Below are 22,345 nucleotides of genomic sequence, written 5' to 3'. Positions count from 1 at the left end.
GACTATAAACATATATTTGTTACATTAATAAGTAGATGGAACTCGGTTTCTTCATGCAGAAAAGTCAGTTCTTTATTCACAAAGCTTATATCTGTAGGAAATACCAGAAGGCACTTAGACCTAATTGGCTAACAATACACTGACAGTTTATTGGCTGGTAAATAACAAGGCTGTATATCTGTCAAATCTCTCTATATTTGATTAGTTTACATATTTTGTTCACTGATTCCTATGGGACAGATTTCTTGTTTATTACAGATGCAACTTATTTTCCTCTCTAAGAATAAGTTGTTATGCAAATTCTCAAGATTTCTTCACCTGGGAACTTAGCTAGCTGTACTTAGAAGAAGTAACAGGCCAGCAGAGCAAGGCCTGATTTCATAATGCCTTTTTTTCATAATATCTTTACCTGTATGTAACATATATTATATTGACCAAGTATTTCATCTCCAATTATAAATGTATCTCACAGCCCGTTATGCACCTTCAAATGCTCTGTTTGGCAATCTCCTGTTTAGTGCCAATAGACCCAGGCAAGGCCCTGCAGTTCAGAGCTTTGTTAGGAGGTGCTCATTACTTCTCTGGCTATTGATGAGTCACACGGAAATTTTGGTTGGCGTGGCTACAACAACTCGGCTCCAGCCTCTCCAGCCTGCAGGGCATGTTTATATACATATATATATATGATGCTGCAAACATTGAAAATACTAGTCCACAGGAGACCTGACCAGGTAAAATTAGTCTTTTCAAGGTAAACAAGTATCTGCAGTAAAAAAAAACCAAACTATTACTCCAGCAATAAACTGAGGATGCGGAGGTGGGGGTCCTGTGGTGTATCTCACCTGTACCTGCAGCTCTCCCAAGCACAAAGAAGTACTTGTGCCTGGTCATGCTCATCTGCTGACCCAAATCTGCTGGGGTGGGGAGGTTATGTGGTTTCCTCCTTGGGCATGAAATCCCTGGACATTGCAAGAAGGCAGTGGCCCAGTGTGGTGGCTACGCAGGGCTCCACCGAGGAAGGGCAGGACCCGGGCAGGGGCTGGTGTCTCTTGTGGCTTCCAGGTTCTGCTACATATTCCCTGAAACAAATCTGTCAGTGTGCAAGCAAGCTGATCCCCCAAGGCTTTGTTTGATCACTTGGTTCTCCGGCAGCTCTGAGCTGAAGTGAGCTTCCTCCTTGGGAAACATGAAGTGATTTCTGAGGTGGGCACATGCAAAAGTTTAGGCAAGCACCCAGGAGGTTGTAAACTGGCCTCTCCATTCCCTGCCAGCTCTCCTCTCTTCATCCCACTCCTGAAAAGCCATGCGAAGTCACTCAGCCGTGGAGAGGGTGCGGGTGTTTTCCCGGGAGCATCCCTCGCACAGGGCTGCTGCTTAGCGCAGAAGTATGCGGGCTGTGGCTCAAGTGAGGTAATGGGAGGATGAGGCAATGTGCCAGTCAGGGCTTGATCCTGATTTACAGGGTGTTTCATGGAGAACACTTTTAACGAGCAGGTCTGACGCCTTAAAAAAAACCCAAACCCATCTGGAGTTCGCTGTAACGTGTTGCCTGCGGCAATGGAAACGGCAACGTGAGCCGCAGCAGCCGAGAGCCGCGCTTGCGGACGGCCCCAGCCAGAGGGCCGGGCCGAGCGGGCCGAGCGCGGCCGGCCGGCGGGGGGGCGGCTCGGGCTGGGGTGGGCCGGGCCGGCCGCGCCCCCCTCCCGCCCTCCTGAGGGTTTCTCCCGTCCCTCCCCGCCTGCTCCCTCCGCGCAGCGCGGCAGGTCGGGGCGTGTGGCGGCGCGGAACGGCGGCCCAGGGTGAGGCGGAGCGCCCGAAATGGCGGCACCGGTGGGACGGGGAGGCGGGGGGCGCGGCGGCCCCGGGGGAACGGGGCCGGGGAAGGGGCTGGGGCGGCAGCACGGGAGAGCCGGGCACGGCGCGGCCCCCGGGCCCCGTGTGCGGCAGCGCGGCCCGGCGCTCCGTCCGTCCGTCCGTCCGTCCCTGCCGGCACCCCGCACCCGTGGGGACCTGGCCGCGGCCACCCGACCCCGGCTCTACCGCAGCACCGCTTTGCTTCCCCTCCAGCGCCCTGTGGCATTGCAGGGGCTTGGCCCTTGTATGCTTTGTTGGTTTGGGGTTTTTTTCCTTAGAAAAGTGTTTTAACCTGTTGCGGGTGATGTCATAAACTTTGCACAGCCCGCGGAATTAGTAAAGGTGTTCTGAATGTTGCCATAAGTCTTGTAAAACGATTATTACCCTCCTCCGCCTTTTGTTCAGTTAAATTTCCCTGTTGTACAAATAAAGAGTTGGCCTTTATGCTGGGCTTGCAGGACCCTTGTAGGCGGAGGAGGGGGAGAACGAGCGCTTGTTTACCGCACAGTCCCGGCGATTTTCTGTTCCCTTCTTTTTCTGGAAGCTGCATCAGATGGGGAGCTGATGGCAGTGGGTTATTTCTGCACCGTGGTGTTGCTTGCCATAAGAAATCTTTACTAATAGCTTCTTCTTCTTGTCCTCTCATGAAGAACATAAAGTGCGGCAATTTTTTTATTTTTAAAGTCTGACTTTTCCTGAGGGCTTTTGTAATCAACTTGTTGCAGTATCCTGTTGAGTTTTAGCCGTGACATGTCATTATTTCTCTGTAGCGTCCCTTAAATTCTGCCCTGTGTCACTTCCTCTGTCCTCCTACAGTGCTTCCTGGGCTTTCTCTGAGTGGTGCCCTCTAGAAGAAGGGTTGATTGAAATAGCATCAGCCAACAGTTTTGAAAGATGTCTCCTTTGAGACATGCATGTCCAATGCCAAGGTTCTTAGGGAAGCTTTGGGCGTGATGGATGGTCTTACCAGCTGGTATTGTGGAGGCTGAAGAGTCGAAGAGTCTCTTAGCGTGCCACCAGTAAGACAAAGATCTGTCCCAGTCCTCCTGCCAAAGGACTGTCTGTGGTGGAGGGAGCAGAGTGAGCTGTTGCTGAACTCATGGTAACTAGAAAAGTCAGTGCAGAAGTTTCAGTGGATTTATATTCTCTGAAGCATTTTGTGTGCCTAGGACAGGCAGTTCCCAGTCTGTGGATTGTTGGAAGCTGGGGTAGCATCACTTATTCTTTATGCATCTGGTGACAGGTCCCTGTCAAAGGCACAGGGCTGGCTTGCACAGGTGGGCTCTGGTTTGCTGCAGCTGCTCTGGTGCCAGCACTTCTGTGTCAGATGCCCTTGCTGGCAGCTGGAGCTGCGAGCTGGAGGAGGTGGCAGCTTTGAGCTCCTCCATGTAATTCACCTCAGATCATATCCTTGCCATGTAGTTTGCTGATGAGGTCTTTGAGTTCCCAGCCTGTATTTACTTCTGGTCATATGCTGTATTTCTGCAAAAAGTGTGTTTCATTCCAAACTGTTGCTTGTGTTTATTGTCCTGTGGCTTCTGCAGTGGAGGAGAATTGGAGACTCCTCCAATTGCCTGCTAGAAGTCCTGGCACTCCCTCTGTATGCTGGCTTCAGGGATCAATGACAAGATGCCTTTTCTGAGTGCTTGAATGTCCAGTGTGTGACATTTCATTTTGCTCTGGCAGTCTGAGATGGTTAATCCCTCTTGTGGTACATTTTGTGAGAGTTTAACCAGTTTTATTTCTCCTAACTCAAAGCAGGTGTGTTAAAGGGGTTTTATTTGCTACTTGCAATGCAGCGTCCGAAAGTTTCTCTCTTTGGGTGTGATACATTCTTCAATAAGGGGGTGGAAGAAAGCTGCTGGTATTCCCTGTCAAGCAAAAATGCTTGGTGGGAGTGGCTGTGAAGGGCTCTCTTCCCTTAGGAACTTTCCAGCAGGCCTATCATTCCCAGCAAATAAAACTTGTATCCTGACTTGAACATGTTTCCATCACACATGCATAGAAGGCAACAACTTCCTTGCTCCTGAGACAGCCCTGAGGGGGTTGATTAGAGAGCAGGTTATCCCACAGGCAAATTCACTTGTTCCCTCTGCATAGTTTGGCTTCTTAGCTCAGGAATGCATTGAACTGTTGGTTATGGATGGAAGGAAAATGTGTGTTTACATGTGTTTGTTTGTGTAACATCTTTTATCACCATGTCTGATAGTCTGCTTGTGGCAGACTATCCTGTCTGGCATTTCCAGGTAATTTGATCATTTATAAAGCAATCATACTGTCCCTCTGTTCTTCTTGTGCCTTCTAAGGCAGAAGCTTAGAAAGAAAAAGATTGACAGCCTCTGAAAAACAAAAAGGGTAGCTGTGCTTTTTCATGTCCCAGGTTACCATTACTTTCCCCAGTGGCCTCATCAGCCTTGTTTCTTAAGCCTCCTGAGAGGATGTTCTGCCCCTCAACTCGACTTTCTGCTCTTGAGCTCAACACTGGGTTATCTCCAGCTCTCCCTGGGCGTGTGCACTGACAGCTGAGGTCATGGAAAGCCTGAGGGAGGGATGCTCCTAGAAGTGACAGCTCATCTCAGCTTCTCTGGCTTTTAGGAACAGAAGCTTGAGTCTCCCTGGTTGTTTAAAAACCTTCAAGATCCTAAGAGTGCAGACCAGGTCTCCTTCTGTCTCATGTGCTCATCCTGCCTTTCAGACACTGAATGTGGCTTTTCTTTGCCACAGCAGAGCTGAAATGAAATAAAGAGTGTCACTGTAAAACCGTCCCATTTTCCCATCCTTTTTTATATGTGCATTTTGATAGAGCTTTTCCCCAGGATGGTGACCATTTTCCCAGTCTGTGAGAAATGTGCTTTTCCCTGCTACCCTGTGTCTGAAGCCAAGGTGTGGAGGGAGAAATGAGGAATGGCAGGTGTGTGGAGTGGAGATGAGGTGTTCTGTAGATCTGTGGAGAGTGCATCATTCCATCCCTCCCCACAGCACAGAAGCTGTTGGCTGCCAGGCCCTCTTGGCAGGGATCTGCCCTATAGTAGCAGCACTGCTGATGGGCATCTCTCTTCAGTGCTCCTTTCTGTCCTGCCTGCCAGACTCCTCTGGTTGTGATCTCACAGCCTGGGATCCTGGGAGTGGATTCAGGGAGTCCTACTGAGTCCTGTGTCCTGGCTGCTGGCAGTAATAAAACTCTTGGCAAAATGAGGAGGAGAGTGATGACTATTTTCCACTCCTGGAATTTCATGTCTGAGTAAGAGATATGTTTTGGGGTCTGGGCATTTGGGTGTGACCAGCTTGGTCCATGTTTCTAGCCTGCGTTTCTTGTGCTGGTCAGGCAGTTGTGACTCCAGTCCAAGCTGGGAAACTGCTGTGCAGCTCTGTATGGCCAAAGTGCAATAAGCTCAACATGGGACTGAAAGTGTGTCCAGATCCTTAGAAGGATGCAAGCATGAATTGATGCCATGACATGCCAGCTGGGCTTTTCATGGAGTTACATATATATATATATATATATATATATATATATATCTGTGTGTGTGTGTGTATTTCATGCATGCTTTTGATGCCAGTAGTGGTGGACATTATTGAAGGCAGGATACTGGTTTAGTGGGATAAGGAAGAACATCAGGAATTCTGTTCTGCAACAGTTGAGGGAGGGTCCTTGGCAGCTGTTTAAATTCATTTGGGTGCTGATCTACAGGCACTGTCTGCAGGGTGCAGCCAAGCAAATACACACGGTGCAGCTCTGATGGATGTTGCATTGCCTGCATCCCTGTAGGCCGCCGTGGAGCTGCCTTTCCTTCCTGCTGAGGTGAGTGCATCCCAGAGAGGAAGTGTGGAGGATGTGGGGTGTGGCATGGCCTCTTAAGAGAGGTGGAAGTGAGATGTGTGGGAGGTGCAAGAGAGGATGTTGCTCAGACCCACAGGTTGTTCCTGGTGGTGGTAATGAGGCTTCATAAAGAAAAGCTGAGGCAGCAGAAGTCGGTGACATAAAATGTTTGGCATTGGCCATTGTTTCTTATCTGTGGTGGGTGCCAGATCTGGATACAAAAGGAGCAAAGTTCACTTGTTCAACCCAGGTTTTCTTTACTTTTATAAGAAAGAAAGTAGCACGGGGAGCTGAGGCAGTGGGAAGAGTTGTAAGGGTGAGTGCCTGTGCTTTGGTGGAACCTGTCCTTGTAGCTGTGATGTGGAAGATGGACGCTCTTAAGGCACGGTGGAGTTGGGCTGAAATTTGCAGCATGTTTCCCAGATGTCTCTGCACTGTAGAAGCAGGGTAGGTTTAAAGGAAGAAACACCCTTTGGAGATACTGTGGGAGAAAGATCTGCTGTGCTGTACAAATGGACGAGGTGAAAACGTGTCTGATACCTCACCCTAGAACACTTCTGCTCCTATGGGGAAGAAGTGGACAGGAGAAAGATCAAGCAGATGATTACTATTTTGCACTATTGGCATTGCCTGGTGGAATGACAGGTGTGTTTTAGAGTCTGGGCTGCATTTGGATCTTGCTGATCTTGCTGGACTGTCCAGTCCCAGCCAGAAGAGTGCTGTACAGCTCGGAAGGTGCATCTCAGACAGCAGTGCAATCAGCTCAACACAGACTGAAAGTAGTCCTTGGCAGCTCTTTCAGTACAAGCATATGATTTACCAGCATAGCTGGAGGATGAACAATGGATTAATTGGCTCATTCACTAATGAAATTTAGTTAAAACTGGGACCAAGAGTGGTTTGGGGTAGGAATTACTGTGGGAGGTAGGAATTAGTGTGGGAGAGGTTTCTGTTTTGTCTGGAGTGAGTGGCTGACCTGTTATCTGCTAGAGGAGTAGCCACAATGCCTCTGTGGTTTTTAGGGAGTACTCTGACCCTCACTGTCCATCACGGTGCAACAATGAAGAAAATAAGGAGGAAGGATGGTTTTGGTGAAATTTATCTCCTGTCAGAGCCAACTGGCAGATGGCAGCCATGATGACATTTCTGACATGCCAGGCAGTGAGCAGGACTTTTGTAGTGTCTGACAAGGCAGGCGTGAGTCATGGCTTGTGAATGTCAGTATTTCTTCTTAGCTTTGGTGGAATCCAGAAGGGAGGAATTCATATCCCACATCTCACCCCCACACTGCCCTGGGAGCAGAGATGGTTGGCTGCTTTTCTCCATGGTCAGCGCTGCATGCAGAGCTCCCAGGGAGGTGGTGGGGCGCTGTGTGTGCCATCACAGGGGTGTACAGTGAGTGCAGAAGTCAGGCACATGGACACGTGGGAGCAGGAAAGAGTCTCCTGGTTCTGTGTCGGGTGCCATTCTGCGTGCAAGGAGTGCATGGACGGGAAATTGTTGGGCTTTGTGCTTGTGGTTTTGGCTGTTGAAGCATAGAAAGGGTGAGTCCAGTCCTGTGTGGAAGTACCACTTGCTGAGGAGTTGGTTGCAGGTTCCCCCTTGTATGTGGAATTAGCCCTTTTCCATCTTTGCTGGGAGACTTGGCTAAAGGTGAGAGGTCTGCTGGAGGTGAGGAGACATCTGGTGTGGTCTCCATTGTGCCTTGTCCTGGAGGGTTTTTTAAAGGACATACTTAAAAAACCTGGAGGGTTTTTTAAAGGACATATTTCTTGTTATTGGGAGGACCTCCTCCTATATTTGGGGAGGAAGAACTGTCAGGCTGGTTCCTGCACCTTTGAGTCCCAGTTGTCAGGGTTTTTTTCCTTCTCCTGAGCAGGGAAAGAGTGCATGTGTCCGGCTGAGCTCATGTTTGAGGAATGAGGCTGTGCTCAGCCTCAGAAACGGGCTCTGGAGAGACAAACAAAAGCCTGTTCTGTCCATTGTGCACCCCACAGGGCTCACCTCTGGTGTATGCAGTGTGTCTGAGACAGGATGAAAAAAGGGAACTTAAACCGCTGTGCCTAGACCGGGACAAGATGGTCATTGCTGACTTCACTGGGCTGTTTGCCCTCAGGCACTCTGGAACGGTGCATCCTTCTCACAGGTGTGCTGCTAGAAGCCTGGGAGGAGGGAAAAGCAGACAGTTGCAGAGGAAAACCTCTGCTTTCACTGGCATCATGAGCTTTACTTTGGCTGCAACTGTCTCCATGTGGAAGAGAACCCCCTTGTAGGAAAAAGGGTTTATTGTTTGCTACTTCATAGAGAATTTTAACAATCTTTTAAGAAAAAAAGAAGGGAGGGGGAAGCCAACTTAGATGAGAGCAGTGAGAGTAGCCAAAATAAATTATTGTAGTTACATCAATGTGATTCTTATCAATAGCACATTTACAGGAGGATAAGTGGGAATATAATTAAAAGTTATCAGTGGGAAGCTGATTTCCCTCTGTATGAGGGCACAACTGCTGTGGATGATCAGTATTCTCATAATTTTTGACACTGATAACCATGTGTGGCCAGCTCTGGTCCCCTCTCCCTGCATTATCCTGCCCTGGACAGTCAGAGCTAGAACACTCTTTTGACTGAGGTGAGTAATAGGAGGAAAATTTTCTGTGCTAGAATTGACCTGGTTATTTCCAGCATGGATTTTAGGGTTTTTCTAAATTCTTCAAAAGCAAGAGATAAGTTTTGTTTTCTGGGTTCCTCTATCCTTGTCTATGCTAGAGGAACCTCATTTTCACAGTGGGCATTTAGTATTGAAGATAGTGACTTGGTTTCTTCAGAAACTTTTGACTGTGTTGTTCTTAGATTTTCTCTTGGGTATGTTTTGCTTTTAATACTTAAGACTTACTGAGAGTCTTAACCTACAAGTGAGCTTGCTTTTCCCCTCCTGCTCACTAATGGCATTGGGTGAATTGAAAGATGGATGAGTCTGCCCAGCAACGGAGAGCAAAGTGCTCTGCTGCTTTCTGCTGAGCTCAAAGAAGCCTGGATGCTGGGGATGTGCCAGTTATGTTTTTAGAGTCTCCTGAGGGAACAAAGTATGGTTTCTGCCATCTCCTGAGGTATTCTTGAGTCTTCTTGGTATTTGAGGGTTATTCCAGGGTAGAATGTGCTACAGTAGAATATAGAGTGGACTGTGTCTAGACTTTAAATGTTAAGCTTTAAAATAACAGGAGATCAGATGAGATGATAATGGTTCCTCCTGACTTGAAAATTGACCTCTAAGGTGGATGGGGTGGTTGCAGGGAGGATTAAGTTTCAAAGTAATTTTAGGCTTTCCTTTGTTGAAGCTTCTTCATAGAGTCCTAAGTTAACAGGAGGGTGGTTTGGTGGAGAAATCCCCTTCAGCATTTTCCTGCTTCCTTTGAAGTCCAGCTGTTTTGTGCTGGCATCTGTTAGAACCCTTTCCCCCTTTCTTTTCCTTGCCAGCTCTAAATGAAGTGGATGATTACACTGTCATGGTTTAACCCCAGCCAGCAATTATGTACCCTGCAACCACTCCTTCCTCATGCCCCTGCCCTGATGGGAAGGGGTGAAGAATTAGTAAAATAATATAATTAAAAGTTATGGATTGTGATAAGAACAATTTATCAACTGAACCAATGTAAAATATAATTATAGTAGTAATAATTTTAATAATAACAATAGTAGTAATGAAGAGGAGATTGAGAGAGGAATAAATCCCAAGAAACAGAAATGACGCACACACAACTCTGTGGCCCATCCCACAGCAGTGACCAGCAGCTCACGGCCAGCTCCCCCCAGTTTATATCCTGAGTCTGACATTCTGTGGCATGGAACATCCCTTTGGCCACTTTGGATCTGCTGTCCTGGCCATGGTGTTTTCCTTCCTGTGCACCTCCTTAATGGCAGAGCATGGGAAAGGGACAAGTCCTTGATCTAGAGTAAGCACTGCTTAGCAACAACCAAAACATGTTTGTTATCAACATTGTTATCCTACTAAATCCAAACCACAGCACCGCACCGGCGACTAAGGGGAGCACTGACTGTATCCCAGCCAAAACCAGGACATACACTGAGACAGACTGGCCAAAGTTGCTGTGCTGATTATGGCTGTGTACCCTTCATGGAGAGCTGCCCTTTGCCTGTGCCTTGGCTCGAAGCTGCAGAGGGGAGCAGAGCAAGCCCAGCTCCCCGTGGTGCCACCGGCACAGCCGGGTGTTTCAGGGAAGCCGTGGATGCCATGGGGCTGGGGGGTTTCTTTGGAGCTTAGTGGTGCGTGCTGTGGAGCCAGGGAGTTCTTTGTAGCCTGTGTCCTGCTGCCAGCCTTGGGGAAGGGCCAGCCAGGAATTGCCTGGAGGCAGCCCTTGCCTCCCGGTTGTTTATCCACATGCCGGTGCCTCCCGGTCAAGTTTGCAGGCTGCTCCAAAAACAGCTGCGTAAATGGTTTTGGTGGAGTCATTAAAACGTGCTGCACAAGGGCAGGGCAGAAGGGGGAGGAATGTTTTATTTTTGGCTGGGAGTTGTTTAATTTTACTGGAAGAACGATCCTTTTCAAGGCAGCCTTATGTAGCGTTGATTGAGCATTGTTTCCAGCACTGCTCCTATAGCAACAGGAGAGAGAGAGCTCCTATGAACTTCGACTTACAGCTCTGGGAAATTAAATGTCATTTAATTGCCCTTGACTGCTGCTTGATATTTGATCTGACTCTAATAAAGTGATTTTAGCTGTGGAGAGGAATATAATTCCTCAAATCGTTCAGTGACCACTTCAGAACACCTCCAGAGACAATGTTACTGGGGATGTATATAAGGACTGATGGTCAGAAGAGATTTCTTGTCCATTCGTGGTGCTGCTGTTAGAAAAGTGGGTATTTCCAGATGTGAGTGCTCCCACATGAGGATATCCTGTGTAGAAAATGATGTTCCCTTTTCTGTCTGTGTGCCAGTGCACTGCAAAGTGCATCACCCCATTCCTGGTACAGCAGGTACCTGCTCCACTGCTGGCATGCTCAGGTTTGCTCTGGCATGGCTGGCACCAGTCCTGAGCTAATCAGCAACAGGTCTGAAGCAGTAAGAATGTTAACCTTGGTTTCCACTGCCAAATCCCTTGTCAACTGCTTTTAAAATGTGATTTTAGTGGAGTTCACTCTGAGGCAGGCTGCCTGGGAAAGATGTGTAGGATGACTCCAGAGACTTGCTTTCCTTCTTTGCACCACAGAAAGTGAGAACAGGACCAACTCGCTCAAAACAAAACAAGTTTTGTACAAAAGCTAGAGCTAGTGTGGATTTTTGTGCACCTCTTGCTTTGTGCTGTTTGCAGTCAGGTGTCTTGGGCACAGGCAAGGCAGTGAGTGCTAACAAATAACTTGAAAACTTTATGGTTTATAAGGTCTTATAAAGCATTGGTCTTCCAGAAGACAGGACAGCTTGGCTGCTGGAGGATGGATGTTGGGGAGGGGAAATTCACCCCTTCTCTCTGCTGGGAGAGGCACTTAATCTCTCTGTGCTCCTGTTATAACCTGCTCTCTTTTTTCTTTATTGGGGTTCTTTGAGGAGGCAGAGGATCTTTCAGGCAGTGAGATTAGAGAACACTGTGATTGAGAGGCTAGAGATGTACCTTGTAGGGCACACAAATTGCCTGCTCTCTCTTCCAAATACTGCTGCATAAGTTTTTAAGAGTGGGATTTTAAGCCCTATGATTTGTTTGTGAGTTTGGCGCAGTGAAGATGACAATCTGCCATGGGATATGCACCTGACACTGTGGGGAGGTAGAAAATCTACTGGCTTTTAGGTGGGCACCTTTTCAATGTACAGATTTATAGGGAACAAAAGTGCACTGAGACTGCAGCCAAATTTTGAGTGACTGTGTAGTAGCTACAATGCAGCACGTGCTCTGTGGTTAGTCTTTGCCCTCAGCTCAAACCACTGTGTAAAAACCCAGCTTTTTGCAGAGAGTGAAAAAATGGTTATCACTGCTACTTTATTTGGAGAGTGCTTTGAATAGGCTTTGTGGATGCTGGGAGGATTTCCATCTTCCCAGGACTTTTAGTGCTTGTTGACTTGGTTCTAGTACTGGCATGGCTACAGGGCAGGGAGGTTTTGTGAGCACTCTCTGAAAACACTGAGAACCCAGTGGCTTTGCTTCTGAGCACTGGGCTCAAAATGAATGGGATGAATAGGAAGATAATGAATAGGAAGGGATCAGGCAGAAAGCTGATTCTGCACAAAATGTTTTGTTTAGAAATGTGGTTTAATGCTACTGGTAAATTCTCCAGTGCAGACAAAGCCCTGCTTAAAAATAAAAAGAAAAAAAGGAAAAGAAAACCCGAAACAAAAAGAACCCCACAATGCCCATGAGCAGGTTGGGAAAACAGAGTTTAAAATACCAATAGTGGGCTGCAGTGAAGAGTTTGCCTTGTCTGTTGGCTGACCCTGACCTATCTGAACTATTGCTCCTTGTTGTGTCAAACCCTCATTGCTATGAGCTCTCTGCAAACATAGCCAGGCACTGATTTCTGCAGCTTCCAGTGGGAGAAAAGAGAAGGTTATTGTTCCTCTCCTCAGCTCAATGATGGTTGAAGTGGTTCCTGTGTATAAATAGCGTGAAGTGCTTTGGGATCCTTCAGGATAAAGGAGGCCTTGTGGGATACAAGAGGAGGTTGTTTGACGCAGAAGGAGTTTCTCTTGGTCACACAGTGGGTGCTGGTCTCTGCCTGCCTTCCAGCTCCTGATGGGGACTAGGTCCTTGGAGGGGCTGCTTGTTTCCCTGCTTCCCACTTCTGGGAGTAGGAGACATGGGGTTTGTGCTCTCAGGTTGTGGCTGAGTGAATGTTTTGTCAGGGAAGGGCTTTTTGTTTGCTCTGTAGTGAAACAGTGCTAGGGTACAGACACACAGTCCCAGGCACGCTCGATCACTCTTATCTTACTCTCTTATGCTTTCTTTTCTTAATGGTTGTAAAATTGGTTTTATGCCAAGGTCCTTGTTATCCTCAAAGATTCTGCAGCCAGGCATTGCCTCACCCAGTTTGGCTAACTCCCTCATAAAACACTTAATTTGCAGGTATGTGGGTGGTGCTGAACATGTAAATCCTTGCTGAGTTTGAAATTTATGCTTGTTGTTATTTATGCTTCAGTAAGCCCCTCCCCTGGGGGAGTAAACAGTCTTGAAAATATGAATGAAAGGTCTGAATGCTCTTCTCTGCAGAGACAGTCTTGTCTCAAAGAGCAGGTGACTGCTCAGGTGTACTAGGCATGCAGCTCCTCTCTGGATACTTGGTTCTTATCAAAATGAGCAGGAGTATGGAGGCTGCATCTCTCTTGAGGGGTCTATTCAAAACACAGCACCTTGAGCCAGGGCAGAAGAAAGGAGGGATTTGGCAAGCATTCTGAGGGGTGACAGCAGGGCTGTCCTGTGCCCATGGAGATGTTGCTTTGACACAGACTGTTGATATGAGATCCTCCCAGGCTCCCAGAATGGGAACAAACTTACCCTCTCTCAGTTCTTTGGAAAAGTGCTCTCCCAGTCAAGAGGTAGGGTCAAGCAGGGTCTGCCAAAGATGTCAAGAAGGAGGGATTTTGACCAAAATCTGTTCTGTGTACCTGTCCCCCCTCTCCTCCCTAAATTTAAATGACAATTCTTTAGAAGGAGCTTTTCCTCCTCTGTGGATGCCTGACTTATGTTTTGCATTCTCCCCAGTCCAAGGCACAAGTACTTTGACTTTGCAGCACGTTCCAAAATGCTGAGATGGAAAACAAAAGCATTGAGCTTTATGTCCTGGATCAGCTTTCCCTTCTGAAAAGCCAGGAGTGTGGGAGCTGCATGAAGCAGATGAGTAAAGGGCAGGGCACTAGGGCTGGTCTTGGAGAGCTTGGGCTCAGCCTCGGGAGGATTAAGAACTATTGCTTGCCTTCTAGGTGACTGTGCCTTTTCTCTTCTCCCTAGCTCCTCAGAAAGTTCCCTTATCTGACTTTTAATTAACAAGCCCAAGAACTTGGTTTGGCCTACTTTCCAGTGGTGCAAGAAATGGCATTTCCACTTGTTTCTCTGAAGAGCTGTTTTTGTGGTCTAGAGGCTGTGTAGTAATGTAAATCAACAAATTTCTAGCTCTTATTGGCATCATTTTTCATAGGGAATGGAAGCAGGGGTAATCCAAGCTGGTTATAAAAGAAGATGTGTTGCTAGTTTGGGACCCTCTACCTTAGAAAAGCAGAGAAAAAAGAGGATGCTAGAGGCTGTTTGCCAGTACAGCAGCCTTAATGCAGCCTAGCTGCCTCCACAGAAGTGACAAGCCATGGGATGACACACCAAGGTCAGAGGGATGGAGTGCTAGCAAGGGCCCTCAGCCTGTTGCTCTGCCATGTGCTGGGTACACTGGAGGATATTTCTAAAAAGGTGATGTGGCTGACAGCCCAGGTGAGGTGTCTGGTACACTCAGTGTGGGCGACAAACGGGAGGACCTGGAAGCCACTGTGCTGCTAGAAAGCCACAACCTACCTGCCATGAGTGAATCTTGATGGGATGAATCCCATGACTGGAGTGTGGCTATCAGTGGCTACATGGCTTCATCAAGGGAGAGCTGAGGAAAGAGAGAGGATGGGGTTGCTCATGACCAGGTTGAAAACTTGATCACTTGGAGGCACTAACACCAAGAAGGGCTTTGCACTGCACAGAAGGATCTTCCTGAGCTTTCTCATGGAGTTGCTTTCAGGCCTTTTCCAACAGAATGAGCTGTCATTTTGTGTACACAGCCTTGACAGAATTGATAGCAGCTTTTACAGGATGCAGCAGTAAATACAAACCTGTCCTGACAGCTTTCTACCAGCAGAAGATATTCATGCTCCCCCCTGCTGCAGTTAAGCTCTTCCCTGTTATCCAGTGCACACTTTGCACTTTAATCAAATGCATTCATAAGAGTTATTCTGAAATCATGGGCTCTCTACTTAAAGGACTTGATGGCAAGGCATATAATCATATATTGATTTCAGAATAGTCTTTGGCATAGTTCATGATTCTCTGCATCTCTCTTCTTTTTTCCTTCAGCTTTCCGCTTTCCTAAATCCAGCAGCAGACTAGAGCCAGCAAGAAGAGAGGGGGTGGAAAAAAGCCTTTGAAGAGGACTGAACATTTGCACTGGTGCTGTCACCTGCTTTGGTGGTGAAAGGTCAGTGTCAAGACTGCTGATCCATGTTGCCTGTCAGTTTGGGGTGGATAATGGCACACGGTCTGAATTTGACCTCTTTACCTGCAAGCTTTAGAATTCCTCTCCTGGGAAGGCTTTACTTAAGTTACTTTTAGCTGCTTTCTGGCAGCTGGAGGCCCTTTCTGAGGATGTTCAGAGGGGTAGGTAAAGTGTCAGTGGTAATGTTTTCATCTTACAGAGAGGGAACTCAAGAGAGGTCATGCTTCCAAAGGCTGGAGTTTAGCCTTGACGAAGAATGTCAGTGAGTTTGCTGAAGATTAAAGTTCTTGGCCCACACCTGCACTGCACATACCAAGGGAAGGATGTCTGCTTTGTTTGCTGATGGCTGCCAGGGTTATCTGGCCCAGCTCACGTCGTCTCCAGTGGAACATTTCCCTCCAAGCCAGCAGTGTGCACAGTGGTTGCACTTTTGTTACAGCATAGGTGCAGTGGGATTTCCTGCAGCAAGTCTTTCTTATGTGCTTTGGCAAAGGTGTTAGAAGTTATCTAAGTTGTGGTGTGTGAGTTATCTGTGGAATAGTTGTCACTGATGTGTTGGATACCAATTTGCTTGCTATCCCTCAAAAATCAATACTTTTAAATAATGATGCTTTTAATGGCCTGGGAGCTATTAATTTTCTTTGGCATTATTTCTTCCCCATCTGTCATTTGCTGCTTTAGGGCAGGTTGTGCAGAAAAAGCCTGGAGGCCTGGCTTTCTTTGCTGTTTAATTAAGTGCTGTTACTGTGCAAGTTGAGGCAAATGTACCAAGCAGTGTCTGGGATGACTAAATGAATGTCTATCCAGCAGGAGAGTGTGTGTGTGTGTGTGCGCATGTCATATGCTTTCTGAGCTGGGCTGTGTGTGCATGCTTATGTGTGCCTCTGGGTCTGCAAAGAAAAATACAGTGGTGTGGTGTGGAACACACAGAGCAAGTCCTGCCATTGGAATTTTAGGTTTCACAGTTGTCTGTGCAGTGCTTGTGTTCCCAGATGCTCAGCACCCAGAACTGGAGCCATACTGTTCAACTTCTGGTGAGCTCTTGTAGTCTGGTTTGTCCTAAGGGTTCAGTCATGGTAGGATGAGAGCCCAAGAAAATCAGATATAGAATGGTTTCATGTTTGATGTGATCCCAGCCTTGCTGGCAGTCATGTACTGTATATTCTTACCCTCCTAGGAGGCTGTGGCTTGCAGTCACACAGGGCAGGATGAGCTCACTCTTTATCTCTTTTATCTTTTTGAGACATTTGCTTAGGTTTCTCCTTGCTTCACTGTTATTTCACTGTTATTCACTGTTACTCGTATATTTCATTGTTAGCATCTCTCAATCTCTGATGTATTTAAACCAGTAAGCCTCATAAATTATTGCCAAAATCGCTTTACCAGGCATTCCTCTCATTATAAGTATGTATTTTGCTAATCATAAAAGAGGTTGTTCCAGTTCACTGGCTGAAGTAGTCTTTGCAGGCAAAAGCACTTTTGAATCTGTGAAATCGTGTTGTTGTCGGGCTTTTGCCAATTTGCCAGTCACCTGGAGCCTGTCATGCCTCTCAGCTGGCATTCCTCCATCAGCTCAGAGCATCAGTGCAGAGCCTCATAAAATCACTGGGTTTAGAGAAAGATGAGGGTCTTGAACTGGAGAGGAAGGGAGAGGCAAGGGGTCAGACTGAGAGACTTGCCCAAATCTGTGCACAAAGTCTGTGTCAGAGTGGGAAGCTGGATTCAAGCTGTTCAACTCCCAGTTTCTTGAATTAATCTTCAGACTGTTACCCCTCCTTTTCATCTACAGGTTCTGTCACTTGTTTTTTCCTCTCAGCTTAATGCATTTTGTTTTCCCTAGAGAATTATTTCTCTCTGTCATTTCTATTGCAGTGTGTGTGTGTGGGCATTGTAGGAACCTCTTGTTGATTCTTGTGACTTCCATAAAAATACTTCTTTCCATGGTGGGACTCAATTTCACAGCCTGCATTCCTTGATTGCTTGCTGAAATTTAACTTGCTGATGAAGCTAGTGTCTGTTGGACTGGACCAAGTAAACTTCATTATGGAAATACTTTTAGTCTTCTAACCACTTTTTCAGTTAGCACAGTACTTCCCATTATGAAGCTTATGTTTAATTAATGTGTTTTTATGTAATTGTAAATATACCCTTGTGGCAGAGCTTTCCATTTCCTGTTCATCAGAGAGCTCATGTGTAATTATTGATAGTGATTCAGAACAGGTTTTTTCCACAGTGTTTAAAATAGAACAGAATTATGTGTGTTAATTACTGTTGCTGCTCCTTGTCCGGTTTCAAGAGTGATTCATATCAGTTCTGAGGGTTTGTTACAAGGATGGCTGAAGGCAAGAGACCCTGGCTATGTCAGTGAATTCAGGATGAGGCCCTCATATTCATCCTGGTGCTGTGACACTGATCAACACCTCTGTGCTTTTTGGGACCATGAGGCTCAGAGCCTGAAGTGACCCTAAACCTGGGAAGCAGCTTGTGGTTCCCCCCTCCCACTGCTGGGGCTCCTCGGGAAAAGCCTTTCACTGTAGTCTCCTGCCCTCTCTTGCTTTCCCTGAAGACCAGGATAGCTCCCTGAAGCCTGACCCTGTCTTTGCAGGTGATGGGAGGCAGCAGATCACCCTGTGTGAGGCAAGGAGCACAAACACCATTTCCAAAAAGAGGGTCTGCAGAGCTGCCTTTCCCTGAATAGTTGGCTGGGTGAGTCATTGAGCGTGCAGAGGCAGCCAGAGCCATCAGCTCTGCTCCTGGCTAGGAAGGATAGATCAGACAGGAGACAGCCCTGATTGCGTTCTGATTCATGGTCTGCCATCCCTGGTGATTCACCCTGCTTTATAAACCTGCAGCTGTTCCCTGCCAGCTTTCTGGAAACAGGCATATCCTCTCCTGCCAGCAGCGAAGCCAGGCTGCCTGAAAGGCCTGTACCCAGTGCTGGGTGCAGCAGGACCTGCAGTCTTGAGGGGGGTTTCAGACTGTCTGTCATCTGATGCAAGTGCAGGCTCAGCTGTGTGTCTGCCCAGTCCTCACCCTGGACTAGATGGAGCTGTGACTGGGATTTCTGAGCTCTTGGATCAGAAGGAGGGACAAGTTAGTATCCCTTGCTAGGGGCCAGCACCTGCTGTATGGCAGTATGTAGGGGATGGATGGAAGAAAGGAAGCAATGAAGGAGGGCTGGTTCCTAAAATCCTTGGGAGCAAGAGGGAAACTGAGCCAAGGAGCCTAAGGACAGGAAGCCTGGTTAGCATCCCCTGGTCAGTCTCTGCAAGCCTGCAGTGCATGTTCCTCTACATGCAGCCCTGATATTGGAAGGGGTAGCCAGAAGTCCTGTTACTGGAAGGCATCTCTCAGATCTGGGCTGAGGTACCTGTTCTGAGTTGTGCAGGCATGTGTGGCTGCCTTGCTGCTGTCATTCTTGTTCTGTGGCTTAATGAAGCCTCTGGCAACTGTAAATCTGTCACCTTCCATGAATGCTGTGTTCTTGGGGCGTTCTCCGTTCTTCTCATGGAGAATTTGCAAGCCTGGTCAGTGCATGCAGTACCATCAGCATCCATTCCTTCCCAAAGCCCGGGGCACTTTTGTGCTGCAACATGGTAATTAATCTGAGCATTGCTGGAGGTTATGATCTCTTCTGGAGATAACTCTGAAGAGTTGTTCTCCTTGATCTGTGCCACCATCTCAGAGCTGCTCCCTTTGCCAGTGAAGCAGAATTCTGCCAACTGCTGTTGCCAGATGTTATTTCAGAGAAAAATGCTTTCTTGTGAAATGGTGATGGGGAAGGGCATGGGTGGGACTGTTGGCATGTTTGCACTCTTGCTTTTCTTGTTAGCTTCATTTGTTAGTTTCTAAAGCAGGGGCCTGGCTGGGGATTTTGAGTGGGCTGGCATGAAGCACGAGGAAATAGTTTCCTGCAAATAAAATACAGTTATGCTGCAGAATGGGCAACTGCTGTTCCCAGCCTTGATTCCTCTGGCTCTGAAGCCAGACATTAGAAGTGTGGTGGCAAAGATAATGCTGATAGTCAGCTGATGTGCAGCCTGGCTGTGTGTACCTGTTTCTCACTTTCTTTGCTGTCAGGTGTTTTGCCAAGGTAGATGAGTCTGTACTGCATACCTGGGTGTAGCTGCATTGGCTCCCTGGAGGGAGTTTGCATCACTGGTGTGAAGAAGTTTTGTTTATTAACTAAGCATGAACTCCATGCCTCTGGAAAAACGTAGAGGCTGTTTGCCTTCCTTCTTCCAGGGAAATTGCTGGTTTAGAAAAAACATTGCATTCCGATGTTGGTGCACGATGTTTGCATCATTCCTTACTGGCTGGTGTGGGAGGAAAGAGATGATTTTTTAATTGAATGCAAGTGGTGACGATTTGGTTGCACTTCTGCATCCTGCCTCACAAAGGTGATGCTGGCAGCAATACTCTGTGCAGTGCTTTTGTCCTCTCTTCCTGGTCAGGCAGTGATGAGGATATTTTTTTGAGAGGTTCAGACTTTGAGGTCTGAACAACAGGCAGAGAAGTAATGTGGAGCTGTGCTTGCTGCAGACCCACTTCTGGGAAACCTGCTCCAGGGTGCAGCAGGTCTGTAACACTGCACTGGGACTGGCTCACACCAAAATCCCATACCTTACATATCTGCAGGGGCATTTTATGCTGTCAGATCATCTGAAGCCAAGGGTTGTTTTCTTCCTCTTAGTGGCTGGGACAGTCTCTTAGTGCCCTGGAGGACAGCCAGCCAGTGAGAAGGGCCATGGAAAGTAAGCAGTGAAGAAGAGAATTAATTACTCCAACAGACTGCTGGGGTTCAAAAAGGATAGGACATCTGAACATATAACAAGTGTGTTCCCAGTTACAGTTGTAAAGATCAAAAATAGCCCAAACTTAGAGAAGGATCTATTTAAGGCAGCTGTAACTAATGCCAGTGAGAGGATAATATTATTTGGAGACAGATTATTCCATAAATATCAGAGACCAGGGTTTCTGTTGCCACCTTCAGAACAGCAGCTACAGGCTGCAGTCAGGAGCCAGACTGGGATTTTCTGGAGAGCAGGCCTGGGATTGTGTAGGTCTAGGATCTATGGATAGGAGAGCTCTTTATCTGAGTAAGCACTGTCCTATGTCCCTGAAGTCAGCTGAATGGCTTGTTCACCAGCTTACTTCAAAAGATTGCAAGTGTTAGGTCTTGCAGGAGGAGGGTAGTGATGCTGCCCTCTGGGAGAAGTGGTGTGATGACTGACTCAAGCTTTTCTGGTTTTGGTTTGTTTTGTTTTTTTTAGGAACTTGGTGAACAAGAAAGATGCGTGAGTATACAGAAAAGAAGGAAACATGTGGGACCATCTGCCTGAAGTATCTTCTCTTCATCTTCAACTTCTTTTTCTGGGTAAGAAAACTCAGTCTGTGTCAGAGGCAATGAGGTGGCACTGCAATTTTGGGGTCAGGGGTGCAGAAATCTTGGGTGTAATGAAGTCTTTGGGAAGAAGTGCTGACGTCAGTAGGACACAGCCTTTGTCCTCTTGGGTGAAATGTCACCCCTGGGGCTTGGCTGCTCAGGCTGCAGAAGTTATGGTTTGGCACTGTAGCATGTGGCTGTTTCTAGGTCATGTTACCAAATATAGAAAATTACAGGAAGACTGAAAATAAGCCTTGATTTTTCACCTAGTTTACTTTTTCCAGAGCCTGAAGGCTCCACTGCCTTGCCATTCCTCCTCTCAAAATGGCAGAGGGAGTGCTGGCAGATGACACATACCTTCTTGCAGCTGATCCACTTTAGAGCTTCTTAGAGTCATACTTTCCACCACAAAAGTTACTGATGCCAAAGGATTGTGTTTTACTTCAGTGCATGGGACAGAGCAATGGATTGTCCAGATCAAACCTTTAAGAAAAACTGTCTGAGTTTACCAGAAGCTGCTTAAAACCCTCTGGAAGCTGAAGGTTACAAAGAGAGAGGGGACCACTAGGGATGTTAGGGATGTGGTTGGGTTCTCTGTGTTCACTTGTCACAAGGGTTAAAGTTTAGCCAGCCAGGTTGGTCATACAGATTTGACATGTTTTATTTGCCCAAAGCCCAGTGTGGCTACATTTGGGAAGACTGTGGTCTGAGCATAAACTGCTGTACACTGGTAGATGGTTTAGATGGCTTCCATCTCAGGCTGCCTGGGGTGCTGAACTGGGTGTCTGGAAGCTCAGGACCTGCTCCAGTCCCAGTGAGTCCATCCTTTAATGTAGATCATCTTTGGCTAGCTGAGGGAGCTTTGGCACATCCTGCTGTCTCTGTCCAGCTGCTCTGGGAGGTGAGGAAGTTCATGCCTCAGACACCCTTCATTTGCTTGCTTCTCTCTCTCCCCAGCTGGCTGGCGGGGCTGTGATGGCAGTGGGCGCCTGGACCCTGGCTGAGAAGAGTGACTACATCAGCCTGCTCTCCTCCAGCACATACTCTGCAACTGCTTATATCCTGGTGGTGGCTGGGGTGGTGGTCATGGTCACTGGCATCCTTGGGTGCTGTGCCACCTTCAAAGAGCGGCGCAATTTGCTACGAGTGGTGAGTTTTGCTTGATTGTTTTATTTGGGGGAAGTATCTTGGTTGTGTTGTGCACCAGCCTTATTTGTTTGTCCTAGAGCAAATATCACTAAGGTCTCCAGCTCCTGACAGCAGTGCTGTCCATGTCCCAGGGACAGGAGCATTTCGTTTCATCCACACAAAGAGTGTGCTGCATGGTTCAAGAGTAAAAAGTGTAGTTGAAATACCTGTGCTTAATGTGAGAACATCTATTTGAAACTATTCAAAACAAAATCTTGTGGCTTTTGTCTCTTCCTTCTTCCTTGCTCATTCTGTATTCTATTTTGGAAAATGGGAAGAGGGAGGAAAATATGAGAGACCTGTAACAAAATGACATTGGGTTCAATTTTTAATGACATTAGGTTCAAGCCAGATTAATACACTTTTTCACTTGGTTGTCAAAGATCAGGACATTTCCAATATTTTCTTCAGTTGCAAAAAAATTATTTTAGTCTTGCTTCCACAAAGAAGAGCCATACTATTCTGATAATCTGCTGCTTCTTTTACAGCTTTCTCTGTGTTACTTCCTGAGCTCCCTGCTCACCCACCTACACTGAAGTTTTTTACCATCCCTGAGGTTTCTGTTTTGCTTGCTCCCTCTCAAATCTCCCTTTCAGTCTGGAGTGTGGCAGCAGTCTGTTCTAGTGTCTGGGCTGCAGTGGTGAGTGCAGTGACTGAAATAACAATCAGTGGCTCTTGGCATTCACAGATACAGAAAAAAATACTTCAGCCACCACCTCCTCCCTTTGCAAATCCTTGTTCACCTGACTGACTCCATTTCTCCTCTTTAGTTTGGATAGAGGAGCAGAAATAAGAGTTGTGAGCAAGCCTGATGCTTCACTGCTATCCAGACCTGATAATCCCTGTGAGAGGCAGAGTAGGGCCAGGGAGGAAGAATAAAATATAGAAGGAGACACAGTGAGTGCATTGCTG

General features: G+C 47.1%; 1 protein-coding gene across 3 annotated transcripts in view; it reads left to right on the top strand.

Moving 5' to 3' along the window:
* The first annotated feature begins 1,696 nt into the window (after positions 1-1,696).
* The window catches only part of CD151 (CD151 molecule (Raph blood group)), a 31,765-nt gene continuing 11,116 nt past the window's right edge, over positions 1,697-22,345 (top strand). For 2 of the 3 annotated variants that reach the window (XM_036384173.1, XM_036384172.1), the window contains exons 1-4: positions 1,697-1,799; positions 14,721-14,841; positions 20,133-20,236; positions 21,203-21,394. In XM_036384173.1, coding sequence (XP_036240066.1) covers positions 20,153-20,236; positions 21,203-21,394 — 276 coding nt within the window. In that variant the 5' untranslated portion in view covers positions 1,697-1,799; positions 14,721-14,841; positions 20,133-20,152. The remainder of the gene's footprint in view (positions 1,800-14,720; positions 14,842-20,132; positions 20,237-21,202; positions 21,395-22,345) is intronic. The other variant, XM_054515033.1, reaches the window with a different exon arrangement.

The sequence above is a fragment of the Molothrus ater genome, chromosome 6, assembly GCF_012460135.2.
Source record: "Molothrus ater isolate BHLD 08-10-18 breed brown headed cowbird chromosome 6, BPBGC_Mater_1.1, whole genome shotgun sequence".
In the NCBI taxonomy this organism is placed as follows: domain Eukaryota; kingdom Metazoa; phylum Chordata; class Aves; order Passeriformes; family Icteridae; genus Molothrus; species Molothrus ater.
The sequence above is the reverse complement of the archived record's forward strand: the minus strand, read 5'-3'. Positions and strand labels throughout refer to the sequence as shown.